General features: G+C 31.8%; 2 protein-coding genes across 11 annotated transcripts in view; one reads left to right on the top strand and one right to left on the bottom strand.

The window, feature by feature from the left end:
- The window catches only part of LOC135122917 (sodium/hydrogen exchanger 9B2), a 30,771-nt gene extending 10,219 nt beyond the window's left edge, over positions 1 to 20,552 (top strand). For both annotated transcript variants that reach the window (XM_064047433.1, XM_064047434.1), the window contains 5 exons: positions 9,801 to 10,058; positions 11,689 to 11,800; positions 11,989 to 12,363; positions 19,033 to 19,909; positions 19,961 to 20,552. In XM_064047433.1, the coding sequence (XP_063903503.1) occupies positions 9,801 to 10,058; positions 11,689 to 11,800; positions 11,989 to 12,363; positions 19,033 to 19,909; positions 19,961 to 20,278 (1,940 nt within the window). In that variant the 3' untranslated portion in view covers positions 20,279 to 20,552. The remainder of the gene's footprint in view (positions 1 to 9,800; positions 10,059 to 11,688; positions 11,801 to 11,988; positions 12,364 to 19,032; positions 19,910 to 19,960) is intronic.
- A 920-nt stretch (positions 20,553 to 21,472) lies between these two features.
- The window catches only part of Ca-beta (Ca2+-channel-protein-beta-subunit), a 335,906-nt gene continuing 332,957 nt past the window's right edge, over positions 21,473 to 24,421 (bottom strand). For 3 of the 9 annotated variants that reach the window (XM_064047437.1, XM_064047440.1, XM_064047441.1), the window contains exons 10-11: positions 24,264 to 24,302; positions 21,474 to 23,483 (exon numbers count right to left, since the gene is read on the bottom strand). In XM_064047437.1, the coding sequence (XP_063903507.1) occupies positions 23,239 to 23,483; positions 24,264 to 24,302 (284 nt within the window). In that variant the 3' untranslated portion in view covers positions 21,474 to 23,238. Of the gene's footprint in view, positions 23,484 to 23,841; positions 23,914 to 24,263; positions 24,303 to 24,421 lie in introns of all 9 variants that reach the window. The other 6 variants (XM_064047438.1, XM_064047442.1, XM_064047439.1 and 3 more) reach the window with 4 other exon arrangements.

The raw sequence follows: 24,421 nt of genomic DNA, 5'->3' as shown, positions 1-24,421 counted from the left end.
CCTGGCAAGTTTAATACTCTGATCTGACCAGCCTAAAGCTAAGGTACGACACAATCAACTAAATTCTCCTGTTTTGTTTTTGTATGAGGAATTAATATAATACTTCGACACGTGTTATTGCTTCTATTTTACACTTGTGAACACAAAATCATTTCCATAATTATTACTATTAATATAAATAATCATTGGCATTAAAACCTGTGTTCTCCAGTACACTGTAAGCGCAATGTGAAAACAGTTTTATTGTGACTGTGTTTAAAAACTGTTTATTATGTGAGTGGTGAGCAAAACCACATTAACAATCCTTGCAAAATCATAACACAGAATACTAATTTCTCACTCACATGATAATTAACAATACAACTTAGGATCTTCACTCGTAATTAATTAAACTTTTATCATACCAATAAACCCACCTCATTAAAATAAATCGTTATTTTCCAATAAACCAATAAACTCTGTCACGGGTTATTTGCCGAATAATTATTTTTCGATCATTTTCTAAATATAGCCGTACTCCATCACGAAAAACTACAATCAATACTGTATTAATATTAACGCAATTGTACGTTCCCGTTGTAGCTATTTCAATCATAATATATTGATGACCATTTTACAACACAGAAGGTAAAAATAAAAACAAATTGTGGTATTTAATCCGCCGCGTATAAAATAATGCATAAATCGGAAATCGTGCAATTCCACATTACTTCCATTGGATATCTTGACCATATATCCTCGTTTTAGTGCCGCCAAAGTTATAAAGCATCAGAAACTTAATAAAAAAATACGCCTTTTATGATTTACAGCACGTGTGATCAGTCTTCACCTAGATATGGATCGCCTAGAGGCTGCTATTTTATTTAAGCGTCCTAAAAGAACCAGAATCGCGTGCTAAACACCCCAGGGAACTGGCAACTGTTCCATAAAATAATCGTAATCATCGATGCACGTTGTCACGATATGCACTTGTGCATTCTTGTTGATGCTTAAGGAAACGACTTTATTAAACACTTGGAAATAAAACCTGAAATGCAGCGCCTGTAAACAGCTCGTAATTGACCAGTCATTAACTAAGGGTGTTATCATTTCATAAAGGACGCCTACAGAATTAAGTTTATGATTATTATGATAATTTGATCGAGATCAATAGGTTCGCAGAAAAAACTTGATCAATTTGAAATTCTCATTTGTAATTAAGTGGAAATTAGTTTTAATGAAATGTTAAATTAATATTTATGTCAAGATATCAAAAGATTAATCGGTTTTAGTGTGTGAAGCGTGCTTAAGCTTAAGTTGCGAGGTAAAATTCCGTTATTTTTAATCGGAGCCGGATCTGTGTTGGGGAATTGTGAAAAATAAGACGTGTGTGCAAAAATTTGGAGTAAATATTACTAATTTAATTAACATTTATTTACCACCAAATACAGTGGGATACTACGTTTTCAAATCACATAATAAATTAAAGAATAGTTTTTACCAACAATATGTTTTGAAGGAGTCAGTGAAGATATTAAAGCTGTCAATATTTGTTATTAACTTGAGGAGTTAATAATGCTTTTGAGTAATGTTTTCCCTTTTAATAACTTTCAGGCTGGTACGTAACACTTGATAGCTGATATTTTCTTCATTAGATGAAGACATTCAGATTCAAGATAACATTCCTACTGGGCATTATTTACTCCGTATGGCTAATTAATCTTAGTTTGATATAATTAAAAAATATGTATTTTTATTGGGGTCAGAGTCATTTGCATTTATGCACTGGCATTTTACTACAGTATAATACAATCGCTAAATGAATAAATTAATACTTATGCAATAAACAGTAAAATGATTTAATATTAACCTCTTAAAAAATAAAGGCCGCACGTACACTAACAACACTATAAATACAATGATAAATTATAATTGAGCATTTAAGATTAGCCATCAAGATGAAACAAATAGGTATACTTGAGTCATTAACAATCATCATTTCTTACAAATGTCATTTTTGATGACCGCCTTTTATTTACTTTGTTTTTCTGGAAGTCTTGCAGCGCCAATTTGAAGACTTTTTTATAATTCACCTTATTGCAGTTTCGGAATCAAACCATTGTTGTTTCTTTATTATTGTACTTAGGGTTAATGCTCTATTGTGTGCGTGAATTCTAAGTTTAATTGCTGGTTAATACTCTCCTTCAGTAAAAATGTTATCGTTAGAACTAGTTCAAAGTATAACTTGGTACCCGAACTCAGTAATTTGTAACTATTAACAGTGTGAATTAAGTGAAATTACATCTGAGGATCGTATCAACTGTATACATCTGGAACCTGTCCCGACCTCTGAAACCAAAAAATGTCCTATTTAAGGCACCTAAATTGTAAGTAGAATTTTTCTGCAACAAATGGAGCATAGTGGAACCTGTTAAAAAATTTAAAACTACTACATAGATCGTTTGAAGATAATGAGTGGCATAAACTCGTAAAATTCCTATTAATATATTCAACTTTTTTTTTACTTTTTGGAGAAACTGTTTATAGGACTGTTTTTAATGTCAGAAATTTTGAACTACTGCTGGCCGTCGAAAGTGGTCCCGTTTTTTCATTATAATTCTCGATAGCCAGCTGGCCGGCCAGACTTAAGGTCCTTATATTTATTGTTGTTATTGTTGTGAGTTATTTTAATGCATAATATGTTATTAATTGCGAAATATTCAGAAGTTTGGTGTTCACTGTGAAGGACAACAATTCGAACATACGCTTAAATCATAAAAATTAAATGTTACTAAAATTGAAAAATCGGAACATAACAAAATAAAAAATTAAATTTCGGAAAATAAAAAAAAATGAAAAATTGAAATGAAACACTAAGAAACCCCAAAGTGGAAATTTGGAAATATCAAGTTTCAAGAAGCTGGAAAATCGATAAATTAAGATTTCTAGAAACTGAAAAATGGAACACATCCAAAAACCAAAAAATTCCACAGTTGAAATATCAAAAAATCAAAAATTGAGGAATTGAAAAATCGAAAAATTGAGATGAAAAAGTGGAAAGTTAAAAAGTTGAAAAAATTCCAAGGTTTAAATTAAAATTTCCAAAAATAGAAAATTCAAAAATTGTAATGGAAAATCAAACAAATTGTAATGATATAACTGTGAAGGACAACAGTTCGAACATATGCTTAAATAATAGAAATGGAAATGAAACATTGAAAAACTCTAGGGTTGAAAAATCGAAAAACTGCAAGATGAAACACTGAAATGAAAAATCCAAAAATTCCACAGTTGAAATATCAAAAAATTAAAAATTGAGAAGTTAAAATATCTAAAAATTTAAACATCTAAAAATTGCACAACGGAAAATAGAAATGAAAAATCGAAAAAATCTACGGTTGAAAAATCGAAAAATTACAAAATAGAAGAAATGAAAAATTAAAATATCTAAAAACTGAAAAGTCGGAATATTGTAAAGCAAAAAATTGAAATGAAAAATTAGAAAATCAAAAAACTGAAAAAATTCCAAGGCGGAGATGTCGAAAAAATTTGAAAAAGTCAAAAAATTAAATATTTCGAGAGAGTGGAAAATCAGAATGAAAATAGAACAACCGATAAATTGGAAAGCAAAAAATTGAAAAGGAAAAACGAAAAAATTAAGTTCCATTTGAAATATCGAAAAATTAAAAACCGCGAAACTGAGAAATCGAAAAGTTGAAAAAATTAAAATTTATTGAAAATTTTTTTTGTGTTTATTTCAGGCGACTGCATTTCTTTGTATTTATATATACAAAAATTCCACAATTGAAATATCAAAAAATGAAAAATTGCGGCATTTAAAAAATATAAAAGTTAAAATGTCTAAAAATTGAAAAATGTAAAAATTGCACAACGAAAAATAGAATTGAAAAATCGAAAAATTCTACGGTTGAAAAATCGAAAAATTACTAAATAGAAGAAATGAAAAATTAAAATATCTAAAAACTGAAAAGTCGGAAAATTGTAAAACAAAAAATTTAAATGAAAAATTAGAAATTCGAAAAATTTTGAAATTTGAAAGTCAAAAAATTAAATATTTCCAGACAGTGGAAAATCAGAATGAAAATAGAACAACCGATAAATTGGAAAGCAAAAAATTGAAAAGAAAAAACAAAAAAATTAAAAATCCCAATTGAAATATTGAAAAATTAAAAACTGCCAAACTGAGAAATCGAAAAATTGAAAAAATTAAAAATTAAAATTTATTTAAAAATATATTTTTGTTTTTATTTCAGGCGACTGCATTTCTTTGTATTTATATATACAAAAATTCCACAATTGAAATATCAAAAAATGAAAAATTGCGGCATTTAAAAAATATAAAAGTTAAAATGTCTAAAAATTGAAAAATGTAAAAATTGCACAACGAAAAATAGAATTGAAAAATCGAAAAATTCTACGGTTAAAAAATCGAAAAATTACTAAATAGAAGAAATGAAAAATTAAAATATCTAAAAACTGAAAAGTCGGAAAATTGTAAAACAAAAAATTTAAATGAAAAATTAGAAATTCGAAAAATTTTGAAATTTGAAAAAGTCAAAAAATTAAATATTTCCAGACAGTGGAAAATCAGAATGAAAATAGAACAACCGATAAATTGGAAAGCAAAAAATTGAAAAGAAAAAACAAAAAAATTAAAAATCCCAATTGAAATATTGAAAAATTAAAAACTGCCAAACTGAGAAATCGAAAAATTGAAAAAATTAAAAATTAAAATTTATTTAAAAATATATTTTTGTTTTTATTTCAGGCGACTGCATTTCTTTGTATTTATATATACAAAAATTCCACAATTGAAATATCAAAAAATGAAAAATTGCGGCATTTAAAAAATATAAAAGTTAAAATGTCTAAAAATTGAAAAATGTAAAAATTGCACAACGAAAAATAGAATTGAAAAATCGAAAAATTCTACGGTTGAAAAATCGAAAAATTACTAAATAGAAGAAATGAAAAATTAAAATATCTAAAAACTGAAAAGTCGGAAAATTGTAAAACAAAAAATTTAAATGAAAAATTAGAAATTCGAAAAATTTTGAAATTTGAAAGTCAAAAAATTAAATATTTCCAGACAGTGGAAAATCAGAATGAAAATAGAACAACCGATAAATTGGAAAGCAAAAAATTGAAAAGAAAAAACAAAAAAATTAAAAATCCCAATTGAAATATTGAAAAATTAAAAACTGCCAAACTGAGAAATCGAAAAATTGAAAAAATTAAAAATTAAAATTTATTTAAAAATATATTTTTGTTTTTATTTCAGGCGACTGCATTTCTTTGTATTTATATATACAAAAATTCCACAATTGAAATATCAAAAAATGAAAAATTGCGGCATTTAAAAAATATAAAAGTTAAAATGTCTAAAAATTGAAAAATGTAAAAATTGCACAACGAAAAATAGAATTGAAAAATCGAAAAATTCTACGGTTAAAAAATCGAAAAATTACTAAATAGAAGAAATGAAAAATTAAAATATCTAAAAACTGAAAAGTCGGAAAATTGTAAAACAAAAAATTTAAATGAAAAATTAGAAATTCGAAAATTTTGAAATTTGAAAAAGTCAAAAAATTAAATATTTCCAGACAGTGGAAAATCAGAATGAAAATAGAACAACCGATAAATTGGAAAGCAAAAAATTGAAAAGAAAAAACAAAAAAATTAAAAATCCCAATTGAAATATTGAAAAATTAAAAACTGCCAAACTGAGAAATCGAAAAATTGAAAAAATTAAAAATTAAAATTTATTTAAAAATATATTTTTGTTTTTATTTCAGGCGACTGCATTTCTTTGTATTTATATATACAAAAATTCCACAATTGAAATATCAAAAAATGAAAAATTGCGGCATTTAAAAAATATAAAAGTTAAAATGTCTAAAAATTGAAAAATGTAAAAATTGCACAACGAAAAATAGAATTGAAAAATCGAAAAATTCTACGGTTGAAAAATCGAAAAATTACTAAATAGAAGAAATGAAAAATTAAAATATCTAAAAACTGAAAAGTTGGAAAATTGTAAAACAAAAAATTTAAATGAAAAATTAGAAATTCGAAAAATTTTGAAATTTGAAAAAGTCAAAAAATTAAATATTTCCAGACAGTGGAAAATCAGAATGAAAATAGAACAACCGATAAATTGGAAAGCAAAAAATTGAAAAGAAAAAACAAAAAAATTAAAAATCCCAATTGAAATATTGAAAAATTAAAAACTGCCAAACTGAGAAATCGAAAAATTGAAAAAATTAAAAATTAAAATTTATTTAAAAATATATTTTTGTTTTTATTTCAGGCGACTGCATTTCTTTGTAGTTATAAATTTTATTTTTTTAATGACTGAAAAGAAAGTAAATAGCTAAATGTGTATATTTAATGATCTATCAAGATACATTAAAAAATATATAGGGAGTAGAATGCAATTTAAAAAATTAAATACAAAAATTGAAAAATTGAAACGAAAAACTATGAAAGCCCAGAGTGGAAATTTGGAAATATTAAGTTTCAAAAAGCTGAAAAATCAAAAAATTTAAAAATTAAGATCTCTAGATTTTGAAAAATCGAAAAACTGAAAATGAAAAATTGAAATAAAAAATAGAAATTTTCTACAGTTGAAAAATTGAAAATTGAACAATTGAAAAACTTGAAAATTTCCAAGTTCAAAATTTCAAAAAATTAACTTTCGAGAAGCTGAAATAGCTAAAAACTAGATAATTGAAAAAATAAGATTTCTAAAAATTGAGAAAATGAATTGGAAATCTATGAGTTTTTTAATACATAATACCTTATTAAAAGCGAAGTCATAAAAAGTTTAGTGTTTACTCTGAAGGACAACAGTTGGAACATATGCTTCAGTAATAGAAATTAAATATCGCTAAAATGGAAAAAGTGGAACTGAAAAATTGAGAAATTGGAAGATAACAAATTGAAAACTTAAAATTTCGAAAAATTGAAAAATTGAAATGAAAAAGTTGAGAAACTTCAAAGTGTAAATTTCGAAATATTTAGTTTTAAGAAACTGAAAAATCGAAAAATTGAAAAATTAAGATTTCTAGAAACAGAAACGTAGAATCTGCCAAACGGACCATTGAAATGAAAAATCGAAAAATTCCACAGTTGAAGTATCAAAAAATGAAAAATTGAGGCATTGAAAAAATATAAGGTAAAATATCTATAAAATGATAAATCGAACAATTGTAAAGGAAAAAATTGAAATAAAATAAAAAAACGAAAATTTGAAAATTGCATTTGAAATATAGAACAATAATTCGAACACATGCTTAAATAATAAAAATTAAATATCGCTAAATTTGAAAAATCAAAAAATCGGAAGAATGAAAAATTAAAATTTAGGACAATTAAAAAATTGAAAAATTGAAATGAAAAATTGGGAAACTTCAAACAGTAAATTTCGAAATACTAAATTTCAAGAAGTTGAAAAATCGAAAAGTTGAAAAATTAAGATTTCTAAAAATTGAAAAATCGAAAAACTGCTAAATGAAACATTGAAATGAAAAATCCAAAAATTCCACTCTTGAAATATCAAAAAACGAGGAATTGAAACATTGAAAAAAATTAAAATTTAAAATATCTAAAAACTGAGAATTTTGAAAGTTCAAAAATGGAAAAATTAAATATTTCGAGAAAGTGGAAAATCAAAATGAAAAACAGAAAAACCGAAAACCTATTGGAAAGCAAAAAGTTGAAAAGAAAAAAACGAAAAATTCTAGTTGAATTATTGCAAAATTAAAAACCGAGAAAACGGAATTTTAAAAAAAGGAAAAATTACAATCAATCATTTTTTTTTTGTTTTATATGAAAATGAAATAAATATTTAAGTGTGTACGTACGAGTTAATGATCTATCAAAATCCGCTAAAAAATATACAGAATGTAATTTAAAAAAACATGAGTTTGGGTCACAACGCCGACGCTATAAAAGCAATAGCGTTTCCAAAATTTCAATGTCTCTATCCGGTTTTAAGATATTGGGTAGCGGAGTTTTATTTAGGAACAATTTGTTTCCACCATATGGCTGTGCTATGTGTTGGAAAAGAAACCTGGTTTGTTATAATTTATTGTTATTTAAATTAATTGTTCAAGTGGATGCAATAATTCCAAAATATCGTAAAACAAAGTTTTTTCAGGACAGCAATTTAAAATTTAATGTCAACTACCTCTTTGTTTTAGTGCTGGTTACAATATGAGGTCAGTTTTATTGTATTAAATAAATTTAAATTTTATGCAATTTGTGTTGTTTCAATATAGGTACATTTATACTATTTTAAATTTTCCCTGAAATAATATTTTAGCCACTACGACATTCATTAAGATTGTTTAATGCTTGTAATTAGCCTAATTAAAAAGATGTAATGCTGAAATCAAAAGGTTTGCCAAGTTACCAAACAAAACTTATAGCTTCTGTCGCCAAAATTCCCGAAAAAACAGAAAGGATGACATCAACTAAATCAACGTTTCACGAAAATCTTAAAGAACACCTAAAATGTCTAAGTAATCGGTTTTTGTTCAAAACTTTATACCAGAGCAAGAACTAGTAGAATTTTTGTATACTATGAGCTGCGAGTCGTAAGAAAACTATCGTTAGATAATTGTGAAAATAACTTTCTGACAAGATTTTCGTTAGTTGTCATTTATTTTTTAAGACCTTTTTAACAGACGGAAGAAAATATTTCAAACTACTTACACAGTAATTTTAATTAATTAAATAATAAAATTACACTTGTAGCTAAAAGTAACAATAGGTGACGTCACGAATTTTTTGAAGGGGATGAACTCGTGCATCGTAAATAGTATTTTACCATTGAAATGGTTTAGTTTTTGTCAAAAATGAATTGTCAAAAAAAATCGCCAATATCCTGAAAAAAGAAGTATTTGTGTTTACGTCTCGAACAGCCTTGAAACGAACCTGTTGCATAACAAATTAAATAAAACTAAACATACAAACAAATATTATCCCAAACATACACCAAATAACAATATTTATTTAACACCTAATATGTATATAATTTTACAACGCTGTATAAAAAAACAAACTCTAAAGTCAAAGTTTTATAAAAAATAAAATTTATTTGAATTCCTTATTTTCAGATTTTCAGAAATTTAAAGTACTAATACCTTAAATTTTGAAAATGTACTCCATTTTGACACTTTTTTTTGAATTTTTTGAAATTTCTTCAAACGTTCGTATTAAAACTAAAAACAAAAAAAATACATTAGGTAATTTCAGTCAACAATATGTCCATTACTATCGAATAAAATAAAATTGTGCACCAATTAAAAATTGTAATACATTTATTTTAAGACACGCTAGAATGTAAACATTAATTAATTGCAGAAAAACATTCGCTTCACAGTGTGGATTTAACACTTGGTGATTTGCGTGAGAGCGATTTGACGCGTACCTGCCTATTTTCTGAAATTACGGTATTGAAAAGCAAATCGTAACCTCATCCTTGAAACGCACACCACAACTGACCCATTTCTAAACATACATTTGAAAACCGATTTATAATTTATAAATGAATCATGTAACCACTTTCTGAACCATAAATGGTGCTAGCGGACATCCTTTCTATGCTCTACGTGTCGTTAAAAGCTTACACCCATGAATCACAGCGCACATTATAATGAAATATGTGATTTCTTTTACCATGATCAAAGAGTTTAAGAGTAACGACATTAAGGACGACTAGGAAGTGCCCATGTAATATTAATGACCACGGAGGAATTACGGCCGTAATTAATAATTTACTGTATTTGTAACAGCAAACATGTCAGTCGACCAGGATCCGATCGTTTCTTCAGAACCGTCGCCGACTTCCCATTTAGAAGTTCCTCCTCAGAATAGTCGCAGGGTTAGCATAGTCGAAAGTATTCATGGACATGACAATTACGGCTTCGAATCCCCAAGAAGCAGAAAAGTCTCGGCGAACTCTGACCACGCAGAAATAGGACCGGTCAGGAAAAAGAGCATCCTGCATAACGCACACCCTGTTGAGAATGTCACTCTGTCAGGAAACAGTGGTAAAAATTTTTGATTAATAAATTTAACCAACCGTAGTTTAATTCTGAAATATTTATTACAAAGTCTTCAAAGATAACTTCAACACATTGATTATAATTAATAAAGTAAAGGTTTACCTTTCATTTGGCAAAATTCCTGAAATTTAATTAAGCGCGAGATAAAGACTTCCCTATTCCAAGCGACTAAACTATGAAAATATTTATTGCAACAAAGTGGAAGCTTAAAATAATTCATCCAGTGTCAGCATCAATAAAATAAAGAAGTATTTTTGTCGCCTAAACAAAAAAACACAGGCACGTATGTTAAATCAACATAGAGAACAAATTCGAATGGATATTAAAAATTTTTACGTAGGTGAAAAATATAATATATTGTAGTTGTGCATCTCCGGCAAGGTTTTATTAATATTCATTGTTATTTTTAAGGACAACTAAAACTAATAAATAAAACTTGTAGTGTAAAAACATGTGACAAAATTACTGCAGAGGAAATCTATAACACAACATAAATAATGGAACACCTACCTGTAATTAAAAAAAACATGCTTTTGAAAAAAAATTCTTTGAAATAATAAATAAAAAGGTGTGTGCATGCGCATTTAATGTGAAAACATGATTCTGCTCAATGATTTAATTATCATTGTACCTAATGTTTATTTCCAGTAGGTTTTTATCTAGATGCTTATGCCTCTATTTATTTTATAACTATATAACTTAATAACGGTTTAAAAAAGTGCGAACTATTGATTAACTAATAATAATAGTAAATTTGACAGATTTTTTTATTCTCGATGAATGAACCAAAGAACGTAGTAAGTTAAAAAATCACAGGTAAAAATAATAAAAAGGAATCACTTGCCTAGTGAAATCGCTAACATAGAGATAATAAATGAAAAATAACAAACAACTGAATTTTCGTGTTAAAACTAGATTAGTACAACACTATGTAATAATAATATTGCAGAGTAAAAAGAGTAACTATGATAACAGGGTTGGAATCATAATTTTTGTCCACCATTAATCAATTTGCATGACAGCAGAGTTGCGAACATTGTTGCAAAAACTCAGACACTGTTTACTGTTGTTGATACAACAACGAAAAAGGAATCAAACTGAAAAACAAGTTTTAAGTAGTTTGATCGACCAGCAGATATACATTACTTTGTATTAAACAATTTCTTGAATTTCCAGTTGGTTTAACTGTTGATTAATTGTTTCTTAATGAATTTAAGCAAACACTGCATTTAGTTTGACAATAAACAAATCGGTGTAATTAGAAAATACCTGTTAAATTTCAACAACAAATAATTCAAATGAGTTAGATACCTCAGCTGGAGAGTTCTGCGACTTTATGGTTTGAGATTTGTTTGCACACTATCACATTATTATCCACAATATCCTAATTGGTTCGTTAAGACCATTGTTACAATGTCACCACACAACCCACCGCAATTATGTTTTTTTCAAGAATTCCTTGACATGTACAAAAAGTACGTGTCAGTCGATATTCTCATTTTGTGGCGACTTTTTTGCCTTCACTCGAGGTAAACAAATGTGAACGTAAAGAAACAATACCTCGTGTGTTGTGTGAGAATGTTTTATAAAGACAATAAAGAAGTTATATTTACAGATAGTGGTAGACAAATTAATGGGGACGTAAGGGCCAAAAAAAACTCGGTCACAGAGTCTGTACATTCAAAAACAAGGTTTTCGGACATGGGCGACAATGAAGAGGATAACAGGTTAGTAGCAAGATTTAATTATTGGTGTTCAATCAGAATGAATCCTTGCTGGGTAATTGTTAGTTGAATAACAGTGATTATCCATGCCGCTTTACCCACGTTCTAATTCGACGCAAGAAGGCGTTATTTCTTTTATTTATGTATTAGCGAGTATGGTGTAGTACACAGAGCGTCTACTTGTATTGTAGGTCGTGGTGGTATGCGTTCTGCATGAAGTGTCGACAGAAAGAGACCCATCCTTCGTGGCAGCCGCCCCATTGGTCAAAAATATGTCCATATCCTTTCTGCCCCACATACAGGCAGTTTTCCAGAATGATAGCTCTTGTCCTGATTGGGACATTGTCCTGGTGCATCCTCTACTCCATCGTGGGAGAAACCGCCGCGCCAGGGGGACACCTATTCCAGCTGATCCTTCTAGCCATATGTGCCCATTTCGGTGGATGGTTGATGAGTCTGACGACTCTGCCGGCGCTAATTGGTATGCTTTTTACTGGCGTCCTGTTTCAAAACGTCGGGATTGTGAACATCGACGCGTCATTCAACCACATCACTGGAGAATTACGGTAAACCATTGCACTTACTATAAGGTACCCAAGCAATGTTGTTATGTTTCTTGTACTGTCAGGTCCAAAAAATCGCCTAAATTAGAACAAATGTCGCTGCAGTTGCCTTCATTATCGCCAACTATAGTTGTAAAAATTCTCAGGAACTTCAGATCACTATTTATAGCATTAAAGGCTAACATAACTGTGCTTTGTAGGCTTTTTCTTATACTATCGAAATCCATTCGTGTTTTTAACCTAACCTAAAAATCTAGGGCTGTATATTCCATAAAGTTTAATAGTCTAATAACTATAGTATTTTGTGTTTCTATGCTAATAGCAGGAATAATACATTTTTTTAAACTATTAAATAGTGATACATTTTATGTTTATCAACAACACTTAAAACTGAAAGAGCTCACTGGAGTGAACAACATCTCAAGCAAGTTATAGAAGCAGTTATAAATAAATCAAGTATATCTGAAATTTCAAAACAGTACATTATCATTAGAACTGTATTAAGACTTGGTCGAACAATAGTTTTAACGAAATAGAATCGAATGCTTTCACGGTCAGAGTCAATGACAGAAAAACATTTTTTGGGTTTGGACCATATCAAATTTGGAAAGAGTTTCGACGTTTCGTCCGCCTTCATAAGGGACATGTTTAGGAAATGAAAGACAGGAGAGAAGAGAACGACACCGAAGATAACTCTCATCCAATTTGTAGCCATTATTATTAACCAAACTTTGCTCAACGTACCTTAATTCGAATAGAAGATTATTAGAATCTGAAATCGAATATACAGGATGATTTCGAAATTTGTGCAGTAAAAAAAGGGGAATATCTCACAATAAGATTTATTGCACTGTGTAAAGTTCACGTTCCTAACTGGTAGTAATGTGTAGACAAAATTACTAGGTATTTGAAATTAAATATAAATTCTTATACACGCCACTGGTAGCGTTGCTTGACCCAGCATAAGTACTATTCAATGAATGGCACAGAACGACTAGGACTAAAAACCAAAAAATCGGCGCACTGACAAGCAACGTGCAAAAACACGATAAAGTCCAGTCATGTATCAGTTTGTTGCCGCGTGTTCGGTTAACGTCTTTAACAACTGTCAATTTTCCCAATTCAGGGCTGGCGACATGGTAATGCTTTATGGTGTGGCTGATGGAAACGTCAGGTTGGCCCCCGAATTGTGGATCGAGCGCTTTCCAAATCGCGCGATTCCGTGTGCGCGAACATTTGCATCTCCGAGGTACCTTCAAGCGTCGAACTCACGCTCCTGGCCGTGATAGGACCCAAGGAATACTGCAAGATGAAGAACAAATTTTGGAACGCGTCGAAGAAAAGCCCGACATCAGCACTCGCCGACTTGCAGCTGAAATTAGTTTCACAGTTTTTAGTGAATCGTACATTAAAAGAACAAAGCATACCATGCTCTAAAAGTGCAAGCTTAGGAGCTCGCTGATCTTCCACGTCGTGTAATTTACTGGGAATGATTGTTACAGCAATGTCGTTAACGCCCTAACTCTTTAACACTCACATTTGGTCCGACGAAAATTCACAGGCTCGTCACAAAGGACGATTTCAGTGACGGTTTTCCATAAATGTATAGGCCGGTATCGTAAATGACCGCTTAGTTGGACCTTATGTTCTACCAAACAGACTAAAGGCGGCACAGTGTCCCGAGTTTTTATTTTAAAGAATGCGTTGGAAGAGCAATTAACTGTGGAAATGCCTCCAGATGAACCAGTTCGTTTGACCTCCGGGTTCACCCGATCTCAGTCCGTGTGATTTTGTCTGCGGAGTTGGATGAAACAGTTAGTTTATGGAAATCAACTGCGTCGAGAAACTATCGAAGGACTTCGACGAGTGGAAGCGAATTCCCGGAGTTCTTTTACATACAAACAAACATGTTGCGACGTAGTGAAGTCTGTATTCCGAGTCAAGAATAACATTTTCAACATTTAATGTAAAAAGGTAGTAGCATTCTAAGTTGCTCTTATTTTGTTCTAACAAACAATGTGGAATCGTTGTAGCAAGGACCAAACATTCGTTAGAATAAACTGTCGATCACCATGAAGCATTACCAAAAATCGGCCCCTCTCAGGACCACTATTTTTTAACTAATAATCTTTCGCATTGATCTTTAAGGCTCGCGTCTGGATCGGTTTCGCCCTATACTAAATACATTGAAAACATCGTCGTGGTTTCCGGAGTTGCATTTTAAAAATACGGGATATATCGCTTTAAAAAAATTATATTTCGAATTAACAAACTTGAGTCCAGGGGACCTCCATATTTATATTCATATCTAGTCCGCAGTTTTTACAAAAAAAAATTATAAAGTTGACCAATTTTTACACCAGATTTAACCGGTACATTGATGCATTTTTTGAAGAAGTGCTGAAGTGATTTGCATTCTGAGATAGGAGGTCCCCTGGGGAAAAGTGTCAGCTTTCTTTTGATACCATTTATAATCCTAAAAAATTCACGACTGAGGTAAATAACTCTCGAAAAGACAGAATCTGTTGAAACGAGAAATCGCCATTAAACGAGCTATGATGCCGTAGCAGAATACAGGTTTACTTAGATTCTGGTTTGGTTGCAGACTTAATTTAATGTGGACCTTGTCCACCAGGGGGAGCTGTTTTTACTCAGCGATTTATCGGAATAAAATTTTGATATCGCATTTCCGATTTTACAATACCATTTCGGTTTTTAGAAGTGACAAAATAACGTATCCATCTTTTTTACTAAAACAGTAAAAAAGATGGATACGTTAAAAGTTAGTTATTAAGTATGTTTTATTTAAGAGATCAAAAGGTATTTACAATCCTCCGCAGCTGAGGCACATATAAATCTGTTTTATATTAATTATTTTTTATCCTCTATGAAAAAATAAAATTGAAACGTGTTTTTATATATATATACTCTGAAACGTCATTGAGTTGTTGGTGAAGATGAAAGAAGTAAAACGATGTCAAAGTTTTGTAATCATAATCAACCTACGCCGATATAGGTATGATTAAAAAGAGATGAATTGATAGCAGGTAGAAAAGCATATTATCTTCTGTAGGACAGTAACAGAACAAATCGGGTTAGCGACTTTCTATCCAGACTGTAATACTCAGTATAATTTCACAGCACACACTTGTCAAACCGAACCCATGCAATATTAATATTTGTAAATGCTGCTTATTTTAATTATATATTACTAATCCCTTAAAAAAATGGGGCATACAGACAACCAACAAAATTTAAACATTTCAAATTTTTTGACTTCCTGTTCAGTATTATTTCAGGAGCCAAACAGCAGCGATAGAATTTTTCTAATTTTGGAAACATAATTTCTGTTCATATTTTTCGATCTCTAAATATTGTTTCTATATGGAGGTTATTCTGATCTCCACTATAAACCACAAAGTAGCAAATCTCCTTTTCACAAATTTCCAGTTGACCTTGAATCTAAAAATGTTGTAGTTTGAATTATGACGGGAAAAGGATTAATGTTTCACAGCTTATAACTAGAAAGCGGATTTCTGTCGGGCTAGGCAAGGCCAAACTCGGTACGGCTCGTACGGGATGGGAATTCATTGAAGTTACGGGCTGCACTTCGTTTATTTGAGATTAGAATAACGCTGTTTCGTTGCACTCTGCTGTTAATTTCCGTTCTCATTTACTTAGCTGTTTGATTAATAAATCGTTAATTATATTTATGGAATAAGTTATGATTAAATTCAGTGATTATCTATCACCCGCTACTGAGTCCCGGCGATCCAGCGCGTCCCCACCTATAATCGTGACGTAGCCCGACAGAAATCCGCTGTCTACTTATAACATACTTGATAAAAGTATTGATGATTTCGTTTAAGTTGGATGTTTTTATTTCAATTCAATAAACTTATGTGTTTTTTTACTGTTTGTACAATTTTTTGTACTAATTGCACGTTTTGTTTTTTTTTGCGTAGATAAAATTTGTCACGAGCCATTATTATAAAATAAGGTGTAACAACAAAAATATAGTGCAAATAATTTGTAAGTGGACGACCGAAACTATGTTTTAGGCAGACACTGACAAAGTGGTAGTAACATTGGCAACTGTTCCAAAACTGAGTTTTGCCGAAAAAAGGTACTTTACGTGCATTTCAAACAATTACATTCATAGGACTCTACCATTTCTACCAGCCAGATGTAAACAACCACCTACAATAAATTTAACAACTTTTGTTTGTCACCGGAAGTGGGACTGGTATTGCGGACTGAAATTATCCCTTGTACACGCTTTCGACTCCATTTGAGTAACAATTTTTTTCCGAATTTAAAATTACGTTCAAGTTGTTCAAGCCTAAAATTTAAAATTAAATATTTCCGAAACAGTATGACAAATATGTAGTGAACAAAAAATATTTACACCTTATACAAAAAAATGAGGTTTACGATGCGCAAGCATATGATATACGTAAAATTAAAAGTGCAAGTCAAAGTTAATATGCATAAAAAATAGCAACTGCTTCTATTAAAAATTTAAAATCAATTATTTAAATCCTTACAAAACGATATACTAACAAACAGTTTAAGCAAAGTCAAATTTTTAAATAAACTGCCTTCTGCCATGCAGTTAGCCGCCAAAATAATTAACATGAATATTTTAGTACTTACATAAAAAACCACCGTTGAATGCTTATTAGAATTACTTGCATACAACGTACTAATGATTTGCGTTGAAGAAAGTAAAAAATTTTGGTATGTGGCTAATAGCTTCAAGGACACGTTATTATTCATTTTCAAACGATTGCGGCTAATAATTTTAACAATTTATTGTTATTTACTTGGTAAATATATTTTTATTTTTATTACTATTGTTTTGTTGCAAACGATAAAGTAAATAACAAAACCAAACTCTTATACATTATTAAGTTTAAGAAAAATTTTCCGCCAAAAATATTCTATTTGTAATGAATGGGCATGCCCGACAGTGCAGATAGTAGGAAAATAATAAAAATATTTACTTATACCGGAAATATTGTTAATTCTCTTATTTCAAGTTTAGCCTACAAATGTGGAAAATCCCTCCCGTTCGTAAATAGTACCTTGGCGCGACCAATTTTTGCTTTACATGATGTTCCTGTAATTCAGACAAACAACACATCCTTGATAGGAATAAATCAAATATCTACAGATGATTCCCCGACAGTAGGAGGTACTTTAATATTTACATATATTTAATATATTTACCGAAAACAATTTAAGTACGGAAACAAAATAAATAACTGGAAAGAATTAACTGTAGTCAAAATAGGAAAATGAATCAGTGAGTTTTACATCTTTCGGGTTTTGAACGGTCAAGGGTGTAAATTCAGGTACTCGGGTTTTGTTTGCAACTATTATGGCTAGACAGGCACTGCGGCTTGTGTACTAAAACTTATTTCCGTACAGTAAAATGTAGAATTCTACGGATCGGTGCTGCATTTATTCACATTTTAGCAATTCACTAACAGGAGGCAGCATCTCCCGGGTCGTTTTATTCTCACTTTGACCAGGCAGATATTTTGCCTCCAGACGGCACCCTTAACGATGAATGAATACGTGAATGAACGACTGATAACCAGCAAAAAGTCGGTTTTAGTTTTAATTGAAACTGAAAGTGGTTACATCGTTTCTATTCGAATATTTTTGCACCTATTGTTCAAAAGGTGGATCAGTGGTTTTGCATCGAGGGTGATGCATGGGGGTTTCCCCCTTCGACTTCTAATTTGTTTTTTCTATATTGCCACATTACTACGGTACGTGACGTCGTGGTTACAGTTATTGCATATATTTCGAAATCAGCCTGTATATATATAATAACCCCCTCTCCGTACCAAAGAAAAAAAAAACACATCAACAAAACGAAGAAAACTTTCGATTTCCATGGCAAATTTGATATCGGGGTTCCGATTACTGAGATGATTCCAGAAGACTGGAAGTGTCCCATTGTCACAAAGCCATTGATAAAAATATTATCTTACGACTGTTCAAATCTGATAATTCTAACGAGATTTATTCAAAATATTCCATGAAAATAGAACACTGAAAAAAGAAAGAAACCCATTGCTATACCGGATACGTATTTGTAGAAATGAGTAGGAAACAAGTATGTGGTGAATAAAAGTTACTAAAATGTTACTTGGATCTAATGACAGGAGTTGACATTAAGGACATGTGAAGAGATTCTTAGTCTTTTAGTATGTTTGCTAGATATTTATAAGAGGGCATAAGTAGAGGAATCAATGGTAATTTGCAGAAAGTTCGCTACGATTTTCGAAGTAAGTTATCGTGGAAAATGGACGAAACGTCGAACCTCTTTTCACATTTAACATGGTCCAAGCCCGGAAAACGTCTTTCTGTTATCAACAATCTTCATGCTTCACCAAGAATACATATACTAGCTAGATTACCATCCATTGCTAATCGATTTTTCAAGAGTTCGGAGCAAAAATGTCTATAATTATTTATTTTCCAAATAATAAATCGTGTCATTATTATTAATGACTATTTTACTAAACTGAAAGCTCCAAATATTGTCTTCTACATGAATTTATAAAATTGTCCGAAAAACATCTGAAAAATGACCTAAAGGTGACAACGTTGAGCTTAGGTACCTTAGTTGACAATAACTAACACTCCCCATTCCAGACAAATCGCACTGGTGATTATCTTGATCCGGGCTGGTCTCGACCTGGACCCCAGCGCCCTCAAACGCCTCAAATTCGCCGTGGTCAAACTAGGTTTAGTACCTTGGGTCGCAGAAGCCGCATTAGTGGCAGTCCTTTGCCGTTTCTTCCTTGATTTACCCTGGGACTACGCCTGGCTTCTCAGCAGCATCGTTGCCGCGGTATCTCCAGCAGTGGTAGTCCCTTGCCTCTTCAGGCTACGCTCCCGAGGCTACGGCGTAGCGAAAGGGATTCCCACACTCATTATAGCCATCTCCGGTATCGACGATGCCGTTTCCGTTGCCGTTTTCGGCATAATCAAAAGCATAATGTTTTCGAACGATTCCCTCACGTTCCAAATCCTCCAAGGACCCATTTCCGTCGTGGGAGGCATAGGTTTCGGTTTTCTGTGGGGACTAATTTGTAATTATGCCCCCGAGAGACACGACCCCTTCATGGTACCCCTAAGGATCCTGCTTCTTTTGATCGGGGGGATGGTTTCTGTGTTCGGGAGCGAGCTCATCGGGTATGGAGGAGCGGGACCTTTGGGTTGTGTCGCCGCCGCCTTCGTTTCCATATATTTTTGGTCCAAGCATGGTTGGGAGATCGAGGATAATCCTGCTGGTACCGCCTTCGAGATATTCTGGATGATCTTCGAACCCATTCTTTTCAGTATTACGGGTGCTCAAGTCAAGTTGGATGAATTAGATCCACATATCGTCTCCATCGGGTTGGGTATCTTGATTGCTTCTGCGGTTGTGAGGATGGTAGTTACAGCTGTGCTGGGAATAGGGTGTAAGCTAAATTTGAAAGAGAAAAGCTTCGTGGCGATAGCTTTGATGTCTAAAGCTACAGTGCAGGTGAGATACTTTTAGTGAGTGATTGTGTTTGTGGTCAATAATGTGTTTTAGGCTGCGCTGGGTCCATTTACTTTAGGAATAGCAAGACCTAACACTTTAGAGTACGAGTATGCGGACAAAGTTTTGATGGTCTGTGTCTTGTCGATTATTTTGACTGCTCCGACTGGGGCGATTTTAATAACATTGCTTGGACCCCGTTTGCTTACCAAAACTAAGTTTCCAGAAGTACCTGAAGGATGGAGGAGGAGTCATAGGCCATCTATTAGAGATATTAGTATTATCGACGAAGAGGAGGAGAGGGACGAAAATATCGAAGCTTCAGTTTCGACTACTATAAGTCAGAAAGATACGTCGAAAAGTGAGAACTAGAGAAAAAAGAATGTTATTTTATCCTGAGTAGAAGGAATGTTATATTCTATTGTTGAATGTATTTTAAAAATGTTATATGTAAATATTTTTTTTATAGAAAATTTATGTACATACTATGTGGTTGAAACTATTTTAATATGTTTATTTAAAATGTCGAACTAGCAAATATGTATTTTTAAAAGAAATTTACAAAGTATTATAAGGATTAAAATATTTATATCAATTTTAAACAACTTGTTCCAACCGTTGCATAAAATAAATTTATTACTTCTCGTCTCAGTGTAATAACTTATGTCACACTGTATATGTATAAAAGAACTGGTAAGTGAGAAGTCATCTTGTCATAGGAGTAGGTATTTCTTTGGTACGAATAAGATTTTCTCAAATAAATTCAAATACTGTGGAGAAAATATATCTAAAGAGTGTCTTCGCCGTCGTCGTTCCCTACTGGTATCTTTGCTGCCCAAACTAAGCCAACCAAACTACCTTAACTGGAAATATTGTTTCCGTTGGATTGGAGACCTGGATTGTGCTGAAATACTTAGTACAGTATAATGCTACCAGAACTAGGTATTACGTTGTAAGGTGAATTTCAAAGAAACAGATTGATATGAATAGCATGTATATCAAAATTTATGGTGCAAATGAATAAGTGTTTTAACTAATTGAGTCTGTGGAAGAATGACTGTGTTTAAAGCTGTACTAAATTCGTAGACACCAAATAGGAAAAGTGTAAAATAGTAGAGAGAGTAGTACTGCAGTGGAGAAGATTTTGAGAACATAGGCACCAAGGAATCGTAAAGTAACTAACAAAAATCGGGAAAAAAAATTATACGAAGAGTAAAATCAAGGCGTTAGAAGACACATCAAGACAAAATTGAGTAGTTTCAGGAGATTATTTTAAAACCCTTTCTATTTTTTTGCTGGGTTGGAAATCTCCATTCTCACATTAGGACCATCTAGGAATATTTCCTACAATTAAGGTAATATTTTCGGAGATTTTGCTTATAATTTAGAAACTTTTATTTAGAATATAGGGTTTAAAATGTAAGATTTAAGCACCCTGTTTAGGTGTTGAGTGTAAAAAATGTATTAGGTTTCGTTTTAATATATGTATTTTATTTAGAAAAAATGCACATCAATAGTGCCTTTCACCATATTCTTACATTCATATGATTTGAATTGATACTTATATAAAAAAAAATCATAGGTAATAACAAGGCATTTAGATGAACGTATTAAACTAAGATTATATACAAAATTGATATACACAAATAACGAAGTTGTTTCAACATATCATCTAGCTATCGATATAAATCGAAAAACAATAGTTTATCAGTAGCATAGATCTTTCAATATTTAATAGCTATTTACAATGTATCAAATTTTAGTTTTTTATTTAAATATTAATTACTTGTATTTTGAAATATCAATAGACTCATTCAATATCAACAGCATATGAAACCTTGTTATAAGTATTTTAACTCTAATTACAATAAAATATGTAAAGAAAACCGGGTCTAGGTTTACTAGCAAAAAGAAACTGCAACTAACAAAGTTACAAAGGTTCATTTTGTAAAACGTTCACCGCACTAATTAAACAATGATAATGTCGTTGTAACTTTGTTAGGGCCAAGTGCAAAACCTAAAAGGATTTCACAGATCTACTACTATACAAATATTTTGTTTTGTGTAGTGAAATTGGTCGGTGATATTTACCACTATAGTGGCACATGCAGTTTCGAAATGTACAATTTGTAAAGCCTATTTATTTTCAGTTTTCTCATCACCTACAATCCTAACAACGTAAATTATGTACACGTCCTGATTACTCTACAAACTAATACCAGATTCTAACTAAGGATGTTTTAGAATATGTCGTGTGGTGTCAAAATCCATCTAAACTAACACTAAATTAACAGATCGTTTGATTGTCATCGACATTATTTGTAATGAAAAAACTAATACGCGTAGGTGACAAAATACTGAAAATATCCTAGTAATTTATTTAAAAAATATTACGATATCTTATACGGTTTATCATGGATTCATAACTAATCTTCAAAAGCCTCGATGCCTCATGCATGTTTTATCTACTTCTCATAACATTTCTAACAGCAGTGCACAAACTTCAACTTGACTAGATTTCCTAGATTCAGTCAAATACTTGACGTCATTAATATCACGTAGGTATCATGAAACTATGAAGTAAAAAGCAACAAAACGGTATAACCACTCAGTACAGAGTACACTTTCCGTTTAAAGTATAATATCTCAGTTCTTTTTTAAGCTATTTTACAATATATAAAATACATAAATTTATACGGCTTTCAACAATATACCATTCCTTATAAATAAATTTAAAAATCCTAAGTATAGCTACAGTTTAAAGCTTGAATATTCTATTTCAATAATAGATTGATTAAAAATTGAGCTATTACTCAAATATGGCACCAAACTGGTCAAAATTTTTAATGTTTATATTAAGGATTAATCACATTTACGAAACATCCCATTGAAGAATGCATCAAAGATACTCCGAATATTTGTACACAATTTCAGTAATTTAGGCCAAATCTTTTTATTATCTAAGAGATTCATTCGTAGTATCTTTGATGTGTTCGGAAGTCATGATGCTCCTCGAAGTCCATATCGGCAAACCTCTCCAACAGCTCCTTCCTGTAGTTCCTGCCCTCCTGCTTGCTCTTCTCTATCGCTTTCCTCTCCTCCACGTACCTCCTATCGTCGAACCTGTGATCTTCAGGATACCTACTCCTCTCACCGTATCTCCTGTCTTCTTCCGTCCTTCTCCTCTCGTCCACTCTCACGTCATCCAAGCGCCTGTCGGCCCTGTCGTCCCTGTACTCTTTAGGAATCTGAGGTTTGTAGTATGTTTCAGCCCTAGGAGAAAGGTCATCATGAATTTCCTCTTCAATTGGCTGTTCCGTAGAAAGCCTCCACTATATGGCGTTGAGAGCTCTCCTCGAAGATCCTCTATGTGTCGGGTACTCTTCCTCCCTCGTGGCTCTATGGTCTCTCGGAGGTATCCGATCCAGGTTGCGATCTCGGTAATCGTCACCTCCGTGATGGGGTACTCCATGGGTGTTCGCATGGGCATAGCTCTCTCTCTCACCGTAATCTTCATACTCACGTTCTCTCTCTAACCTCGGTCTACTTCTCGCGTGCGCCGTATGAAATGTGGGAACTGTCACACAAGAATCAACATCAGTAATCAAATCGTCGTAAGGCATTCAGTCGCAGGCAAAACATACAAAACTTGCAAACTTTTCCACAGCCACAGTTTTCTCGTTCTGATTAGACAAACCAAACTCGGTGAAAGTCTAAAACTACTCAACCTCAAACTTACTTACAAAAACTGAATCAGCTCTAAGCAAATAAGTCAGTGGAGCCAGCGCGCCAAATTTTACCAGGACTCGGTGTTACTTCGCCTGATGTTTTTTAGTGCAATAATAGCAAAAGCGTAGCAGTTAGGTAGAAGTAGCGAAGCATCGAAAAGAAAAAGAAAAGAAAAATATTAAAACCGTGCAGAAAGGTAACTGAACCTGCTTGAAAGAATGAATTTCTACATTAGTCTACATAATTAGTCGGAATCGGTGTCATTGACCCGGAAAAATCTGAAAAATAGTTAAAAATAAAAGTAAAGAGAAACTCTGATTCAACAACAGATTTATTTCATCATCACATTTCTTATATTGGACCCACGAGTTACACATAATGTTAATCATAGTTAGCAAACTAAAATGTGTAATAACATGGTTCTCTTGTAGCTTCACAATCATTTATCACATAATGGAAGTTGAAATGCAACTAAGCTAAGTTATGCGAAATACAATAATCAGAAACAACAACAGTTGATGCATTATTCAAGACAATCATGCAGTGGTTTATAAGAAAGAAAGTGATTCTAGAGAGTCTACTGAGTCCCAACTTTGCAACCCTATGTATCTAACACCTGCGTGACTACCTCTAGAATCATGAGAGTATCCGTATACATCATGGTGTGCTGTAAGAAATTCGTTAGCTGTTAGTGAGTTATTTCTGCGAACTTATACTGTAGATTACAAGTTAGATGAGTAGATCATAAGCGCCAAACATATGAGAGTTACGTCTGGCACTTAGGAG

The sequence above is a fragment of the Zophobas morio genome, unplaced genomic scaffold (assembly GCF_036711695.1).
Source record: "Zophobas morio isolate AGI-343-1 ecotype UQ-CSIRO unplaced genomic scaffold, CSIRO_AGI_Zmor_V1 ptg000005l, whole genome shotgun sequence".
Lineage (NCBI taxonomy): Eukaryota > Metazoa > Arthropoda > Insecta > Coleoptera > Tenebrionidae > Zophobas > Zophobas morio.
Note: the sequence above shows the minus strand (reverse complement) of the source record. Positions and strands in the feature narration are given on the sequence as shown.